The 8,634-nt window shown below is 41.2% G+C and overlaps 1 protein-coding gene across 2 annotated transcripts in view; it reads right to left on the bottom strand.

The window, feature by feature from the left end:
• Positions 1-8,634, bottom strand: part of osr1 (odd-skipped related transcription factor 1) — a 16,466-nt gene that overhangs the window by 3,148 nt on the left and 4,684 nt on the right. The window contains exon 2 of one of the 2 annotated variants that reach the window (XM_032501082.1): positions 3,425-4,120. In XM_032501082.1, the coding sequence (XP_032356973.1) occupies positions 3,425-4,095 (671 nt within the window). In that variant the 5' untranslated portion in view covers positions 4,096-4,120. Of the gene's footprint in view, positions 1-3,424; positions 4,124-8,634 lie in introns of both variants that reach the window. The other variant, XM_032501081.1, reaches the window with a different exon arrangement.

The raw sequence follows: 8,634 nt of genomic DNA, 5'->3' as shown, positions 1-8,634 counted from the left end.
AGCGCGGCGTCCATGGTCTCAGCTTCAGGTTTATAAAGGACGTGCTCCAAAGATTAAGTGTGACGACATTAATGTAGCGACATGCCCAGATGATATTAATGGCAGACTGGTCAGACACCAATACATTCATGATTAATTTTCTTGGTGCTTGTCCTTCTCTACTAAAGGGTAGTTTGTGTTACTCCTTAATAAGTGGGTCTAATGTTTTTTTATCATAGCTTACATTGGTTTCATAACCTTCTCAATTAGTCTCACATCACCAGACTGATAACGTGGCCTATATACGTATATAGTGTAGTTTACATTCATGACACCGGGAACACCACAATGCTTCTTCATCTTTTTATTTTGGTGCGGTCACTTGTCAGAAGAATAAAAAAACATGAATATTGTTTTACATATGCTTACAGCGTGTATTGAAGTCACTTACTTCTTTTTCTAGTTGTTGTCCCTTTCTGATTGTTCTGTATGAACATTAATTGTACAAAGGATTAGGAATATTTTATAGAGATTTGTGCATTGTTGTGAAACATGTTCTCACGTTGTGAATAAGGGTTTGAAATTAAGCCTAAAGTCCGTAGGTTCCATTTCCCGAGGAACATTAGTTCCCTCTGCTCACTTTTACACCCTCACACATTCAGTCGGGTCCGCTATGTTGGGCTTTTTTTCTTCGTTTGATAAGAGCCGCATTTCCCTTTTTGCATATTCTTCCCCTCCTGATTACTTTCCATTGGAAGCTGCTGCTCATTGGGTGAAACATATGGCGCATGCATCTTTTCAATTCTGCATCAGTAAATCTGTGATTGATACCGTGGTCTATTTAAGAAAGCCGTGAACGTGCACTTACCCCAGCTATCTACGCCTGGCTTGACATAGCTTCACCTGTTCATCCTGGCTCGGCAAACGTGCAACCGATTAAGCTGCGATGAGCAGATCACACTAAGTCAAGCTGCGCTTTGTCACTTATCCTGGATATCTTTATTCTACTTTTGTGCAACAGGCCCCAGGTAACCATAGTCCTCAATAATCCACCTGAGTTTAAAATGCCAACACAAAGGAAGCCCAAGGCAACAGATATTTGGCCTAAATGAGTGAAAAACCGGCGGATTGACCGTTGCCAATGGAGCAATCCAGTAAGTGGAACGTCAAGGATATAGACCAGGTCCAACATGTCGTCCAAAGGAAACAAAACAAACACAGGGGCTGTTTTTGAAACCATTCCCTGTCTCGGAAATAGTGCACTATGGAGTGTGTTCGTTGACATGATGCGGGGCGGGCTCGCCTCCGACACTAAAATAACCGGCGCATCTACTGATGCAACAACACTTTCAGTGTAGTGACCGAAATCTTGTTTGGTCATTCCCTAATATACTTCCCTATTTAATAAAACATTATCTAGGGAATAGTGAGAGAGTGAACAAGGGAAGGGTTTCGAACATAGCTATTATTTCATAAGCGTTTTATGATTTCATGCGTATGTTTGGTTAGGTTTGAACAGTGCCTGACTTGGACCAAAATAAGTGCTAGTATCCTATTTTAGCAGTTCTATGAAATGATCATCTCATGTGTCTTGGATATATTCATAGGTATATATTGTAGGGGGGACCCAAAATCATCTATTCAATGATTTGATCTAAGGAATAAATGTGGTCATAAAACAAAGAATCATCCCATTTGGGCTACATTGGGTCCTGAATGTCTGATTTTACATAGCCTTGCCTGTTTTTTCCCAATAAATCATGATGTATAGCTGATTTTGGTATGAATAGCCTAGTGATAGCTTTGTTGTAGTTATAGTGCATAGTTTCTGCCTCAAGGAATTCTAAGTGATAACAAAACTGTTGGTACGTCCACATTATACAAGCCTTCCGTGACCGCACCTGTGGAGCTGATAGTCTTAATTAGCTTTGCAGCTACTCATTTGGCAATGTCTTGAATATAATGGATACATATCCCAGTCATTAATATTAAAACGTTATGCACTAAAGCTATGAGAACAATTAAAAGTAGGGGTACTCATGGGCAAAAATCCAAAGGGTTGGCACTCAGTACTGGTAAGTACTGGCTCATTTTAGGCACTGGGTTTGGGAACACACAATACCAGACGTATCCCGGATGACCTTTGATGTCTTATTGCTGCTTTATCAACGTACAGGGAAGCGATGGAAAAGGACAGAGCGGGAAGGAAATAAAAGAAGGAACACACACAGCCATAGCCTATAGCTAACATCTGTACAGTTGGTACATTGGTTCTTTGGGGCAAATCAACATAAACTGCACAAAAGAGCAAATGATGTGATGCCAAAATTGTCTTCACTTTCTGGGGCAAGATTCCAGATCGGCCCATCTGAGCTTTCATTTTCTCAAAGGCAGAGCAGGATACCCAGGGCTCGGTTTACACCTATCACCATTCCTAGACACTGGCCATAGGCAGGCCGGGGGAACTCATATTAATGTTAAAAAACCTCATGAAGTGAGATTTCCATGCCATGGGACCTTTAAGTTAATTTTTAAGTTTGGTGATACACTGTGTTGATATGTGCCTTAAAGGATCTTGTCTTAGCAACATCGGGATAATACAAACCCAGTTAGTGTATTAATCCAGCAGTAAGTAAGCAGCGGCAGTAAGTAACATCTGACTGAGCAGTTATTTGAACAAATTGAACATCTCGTATCTTCTTGTTACAGTGACAGCATTTTATGGGAAGCTCATCAAAGAAACAAACTTCTACTTGTAAAATACTCTTCACCAACCTACTCAAAGAGCGTACACTGATGCTGATCAGTTTTTTTAAAATAACATAGTAAAACACATTTTCTTTCTTACACCGACAGCATGAGATCTTTAAACCTGCTTTGTCTGATATCATTTTTTTCACTTGATCTATGCTGTGTCAGGTTACTGCTGGTCTATATCCCCAACGTTTCATTCCCTCATTTATGCCGGATAGCCATTGCCTTGGGCTTCCTTTGTGTAAATCCAGACAGCTAGCTAGACTATCTGTCCAATCTGAGATTTCTGTTGCACGACTAAAACAACTTTTGAACGTACAAATGTTCCACCAAAACTTCCCGAGGGCTATTTTGCAGCGGCACCGTGGCTCTGTCCGGTGCTTAGCGACGCCAGAGACGATTCTGATCGGTTTGAAGAAATGCCAATTAACCAGAGCACGTTTTTTGACACTTTCTTGAACATATTTGGCAGTTTTTCCGAAGTAATTGGAGATTTAACTTTGCTTTACCCCTTTGGACTGCCGGCGCACCTAGTATTTGCCTATATTGCCTATGCCCTCATGAAAAAAGAGCTTGGGAAAGGAGTGCAGACCTCACCAATTACCAAGCCTAGCCAAACTGCCAGTTGTCAGATCAACAGTTATTCTTGTATTATTTGATTTGACAGGCCTTGACTAAGCCTGGTTCTCACCTGTGGTCCCGGAGGTGGTCCTGTCTTCTGAAGGCCTTGTGGCAGATATCACAGGTATATGGCCTCTCGTCCGTGTGCGTCCTCTCATGGATCAAAAGGTTGTAGGATTTGGTAAAATGGCGGCCACAGAACTTGCAGACAAACTCTTTCTTGGTCTTGGAAGGCAGTCGGCCGCGGCTGGACTTGCGCTCCGGTGAGGAGAGTTTGGTCACGTCCAGGAGGCATCCCAGGCCGGCTGACGTTGCATGGTGAGATGAAGCCGCTGCGGCGGCAGCAGCACCCGTCATGCTTAGGTCCTCTGCCTTCAGATGATCCTCTTGGGTGGCTGCTGCTGCAAGGTTGGCAAAGTCAAAGCGGGGCTTGTTCTTGGAGCTCTGCAGCAGCCCTGCTGAGTCCTGCTTGGGATGCAGGAGGTGAGGGAACATGGGGATGGAGGCCATGGAAGAGAACTGGGCGGGCAGCTTGGAGATGGTGCCCCGGGGCAGGGCCAAAGGCGGGTAGCCAAGCGTCCACTGGTGAAGGTGGATGGCGTGTAGAGCACTGAAGCTGTAGATGCTGGGGAAATTATCTGATGGCAGCTGGAGGCCTGTGGAGCTATGCAGGAGGGAGTAGTTCGCCAGCTGGAGGGAAGGGTGGAGAGGGACTGGAGCTGGCAGAGTCTTGCTGCCCATGGCTGCTACGCAGAATCCAACAGGCCTTCTGATAGAGACACAAAAACATTAGCAGATGAAAATATGCAACGTTTTGGGCCAAGTCACATTGATTTATGTCAGACAATTTCATAAGTCCGTTTTTTAAAGACAGCAACTAAGATGAACAGGAGGTTTGATCACAAGTTTCTACTGCAAAACACACACACACACAAAGTGAAACTACAACTACATTTATACAAGAAACTAGATTATTGGGACAGGAATTAGTCAGGAATTCAGATAACACTTGTACACTGATGACCGTAAAACCCAGTTTACAGGAAGTTGGTGAGTAATCAGATTTCTCCCCTCATTGTGTACAAGTGCATACTTTTTACAAACTGCCTACTTTTCAGCTGTGGAAACAGACTTAGTGCTTCAACTTGACAAGAGAAAGATCCACACAGGCTTGTGTCTTTTCTGAGAATGGATGTTAATCTCACGTATGTGTGTGTTAAGTATGGAGCTGGAAACAAAGTGGCATAAAGACTGGACTGACAAAAAATAGTAACTGCCTAAAACCATATATAATCTTTTTTTTCACATTTCTGCTTATGTGTATTAGTCAAATGAGACCCAAACTAGTACAGGTTTTCAAGGTTCCAAAGTTTTCATTGTCACATGCACAGTAAGGACGCATTATATCTATATATGGAAATTCTTCCTTTGCTGTCCACAGAATGCCAAACAATGTAAAATGTACAATATATACTACAAATATACAAAATAACAAAATACAAAAACAGTTCATCATTCAGCTTTGCAGCCTCCCCCCTGCTTTCACTCCTTAAGCTAAGCTAAGCTAACCACGAGTCCAGCTCCATACTTAACATGGACAATAGATTGAAATCCATATTTTTATCTCACCTGTATATTTTGCTGTATATTTCTTGTGCAATGCATCAGAACTTTAACTTTGATGGCATTCTTATGTTTTTTGATTTTTTTTTTTTAACGAATACCATGCACCCACCATAAAATGATGATTAGATTATGCTTGTTTTAGGAAACATGATTTTTACCACTATTGGGAGGTTGAGAGGTTGCATATATTTTAATGGCTTGTGGCTGTATTTGGTCAGAATGCCGGTTTTTGAATGCAGCTTAAATGACTCATACAAAGAAATTCAGAGACACGTTTCTACCAGGCCCCCCAGGAACAGTGATTAGCCTGTCCGCCAGTTTTTCTCCCAGTGGCCACTTGCAGTATTGCATCGGAAAATCCCCCTGCTGCCCAGACAAGATTTCCCCCATAGGCCACCATTGTAAAGGAGATGCCTGTAAAACTGCTGCCAGGACACTTCGAACTGCAGTTTTTCTAGACTACATTTAAAATCCATGGAGTTTTTAGATGCAAAGTTCATGGCCCGAGCAGGAAATTGCGGGAGAAAAAATACTGTGCAAATTCAATGGAAGCTTAGAAACTTATTCAGGCAGATGCGCCACTGAGTAACTCTTATAGGAATGAAAGCTGTATCCAGATGTTATTATACATCCGTGGTTTCTACCCACCCCAACCTACCGAGAACCTGAGTGCTTCCCCCGTCCCCATACAACACACAATTCTATCAGGAGCCAATAAACAATCCGGTCCAGCTTGTAGGTGAGGCTATTGGAGGGAACCTCATTATCAGCTTATTAAGGCTGTGCATGTGAAAGGCCCTTACTGTCGGATCCACAAAGCTCTGAAGGCTAGCACACCTTAGCGTTACAAGTCCAATGCCAACGTTTTTGAAATTCTCACTTTCTTTTAACCGTATAGTATGGTTATTAGGGAAAGAGTGTGATCTCATGGTAAAAAGTCGAAGATTAGTTGCAGGTCTGTAACGGGACGTTAACTCCAATTTTCCTGCATGACAGTCGGAGGCGTTACCCACCCATCCACATACACACCCTCCTCCCATATGTACGTAGGAGGTCCTACAAACTATTAAAATAATCTACATTTATAACTGACCTACATATTCTTATAAAATAAATATTACCAAATTATTATTACCAAACACTGCAGTTTAGTTCATTTATTTGGTATGAAGAGAGCGTACATTAGGAATACTGAAACCCCTTCCGATGGTACGTTAAAGTTGGCTTTAACAGTCAATCAGCATCAATTAGGTAACAAACTATCTTTTGTGTTTGTGTGAAAAATATGTCTGTGAAAGTGAACACAAAACAATTGGCAGCTTTAACATACACACCCACCCACACACATACATGCGCGCTGCTTTTTTTTAACTGTCAGACGTGTATGTGTGTGTGCGCGCGTGTGTGGGTGGGTGTTTCCTGAAGTCAGAAACATGCCCAGGGCTGTTCAGTGCATCGTAAACAGAGAGACAGCATTCAGCCAGAAAGGAATACCTGTCAGCTTTTAAATCAGGTTTGATTAGCAGGAATAACAATAGACAATAATGTATCTTTGTCTGAGGCGGGCGCTGATGGACAGGAGCCCACAGGTTACTCCTCTCCCCTCATCTTCTCCAACAGCGGACCTGCTTACTCATCCGCTCAAACCGCTTTCCCTCAGGTGTGGTTAGAGTTTCATTTTGGAGAAGAATATCTGATTCTGTACTTTAATTTTAGTTCACTACATTCGAGAGTGTACTTTGTCCTGTAAATGTCCTGTATATGACTGCTAGGCTTTTCATATACTGTAAATCATTCAATCATTCAAAACAATGTATGATTTGCAACATAGAACAGTGTAGAAAGCATTTAACTCGTCACCCCTCCACCAACAACAAAATGCTACTTACATATTAAAGCCAGTGGTGGAGGAAGTATTCAGAGTACAAGTACTGATACAACGCTGTAAAATACTCTGTTAACAAGTACAAGTCCAGCATTTAAAGTGTTACTTAAAGTGCTCATATTATGCTTTTTGGCTTTTCCCCTTTCCCCTTTTTTGTGTTATGTCCTTTTTTGTGCACGTTTTAGGTTTATAAAGTGCAAAAGCTCAAAGTCCCCTTCCCATGGACTTACCATCTCCAACAGAAAACCCTGTTCAGCTCTATTGTAGTCCAGCCTTTAGAAGAACGTGCGTCAATGTGTAACACACGTTCTAATGCTCGCCTAGCTGCTAGCGTGGCACGCCCTCATACTCTGCTTCTGACTGGCTAGTAGTCCTTACCTAGGTACTGTCAGGGCCCTCATACTCTGCTTCTGACTGGCTAGTAGTCCTTACCTAGGTACTGTCAGGACCCTCATACTCTGCTCCTGACTGGCTAGTAGTCCGTACCTAGGTACTGTCAGGGCCCTCATACTCTGCTTCTGACTGGCTAGTAGTCCTTACGTAGATACTGCACATGCGTGACTCCCAACAAAGATGGAATAGAAGTGAGATGTCTCACTCTGTAGCTAAAACAGAGAGCTCAACACAAAGGGTGAAAAGAGGAGCTGCAGCAATGTGCAGTACAACAAAAATATGGTGTTTTCTAAAAATAAAAAACAGATAAACCTATTATGGTACTACCTCTAAATACAATTATGAACCTGAAAATTAGCTTAATATGAGCACTTTAAGTAAAAGAATGTAAGTATAATCAGGAAAAAAATGTGCTTGAAGTACTAAAAGTAAAAGTACATAATGCAGAAATATCCTTCCATTTTAGAAACTGGAAATGATTCAAACAGTGTCAATCAACTAAGTGTTTCATAGTTTTTTACTGTTGGGTAGTTTGATTTATAATAAAATGTTGTATTTTATAAACTACATGTGTTTTGTGAGCAACAATCTTAATTTGTACAGTAAAGCTGTCAGATGAATGTAGCAGAGTAAAAGTACAATATTTCTCTCTGAAATGTATAATATTTGAACTGAAGTGCAGTACTTGAGTGAATGTATTTAGTTACAATCCACCGCTGATTATTGCATCAGTAATAAATAATAATCCAATAATACGGTATTTGATAACAAAACACTCCAGGTGTCTTTGGGTATATTAACTTTGATTTTCCTTAGAAAAAAATTAAAAATGTAAAACAGTAGAACTTGTAATGGGAAATACAGCTGTAGTTATAGTCAAACCTCTGGTTCATGTGACCAAAAAAAGACTGCTTAGTTATTCATCAATAACATAATACCACTGTCACAGGCTCCAGTTTTCTTTTTTTTTTAAATGAGTACTTTTACTTTTGAAAACTTGAGTACAATCCCCAGTGTACACGCAGGTACTGTGCTTATACTTAAACCCTTGATTTAAAAAGCCTTTCCCTTTCAACCCTCTGAGGACAAAAGAGGATGTTTAACAAATATATTATTATTATTAATGTATTACAAAATATAATTTTAGACATCTATATAGTATTTTATTCATATATAACGGCACTTTTGTGAACCCAAGACTTTTTAAAACTTATTTCAAGCACCAAAACAATTCATTTTAGGTTTGCTTTCACAAGACGGCTCAGTGGTTAGCACTTCTGCCTTTTAGCAAGTTGGCACTGCAGACTTCGATCACTGGTCTGGGCAGGGCCTGAGTTTGCATGGGTTTCCCCTGGGTGCTCTGCCCCCCCCCCCCC

The sequence above is a fragment of the Etheostoma spectabile genome, chromosome 20 (assembly GCF_008692095.1).
Source record: "Etheostoma spectabile isolate EspeVRDwgs_2016 chromosome 20, UIUC_Espe_1.0, whole genome shotgun sequence".
Lineage (NCBI taxonomy): Eukaryota > Metazoa > Chordata > Actinopteri > Perciformes > Percidae > Etheostoma > Etheostoma spectabile.
Note: the sequence above shows the minus strand (reverse complement) of the source record. Positions and strands in the feature narration are given on the sequence as shown.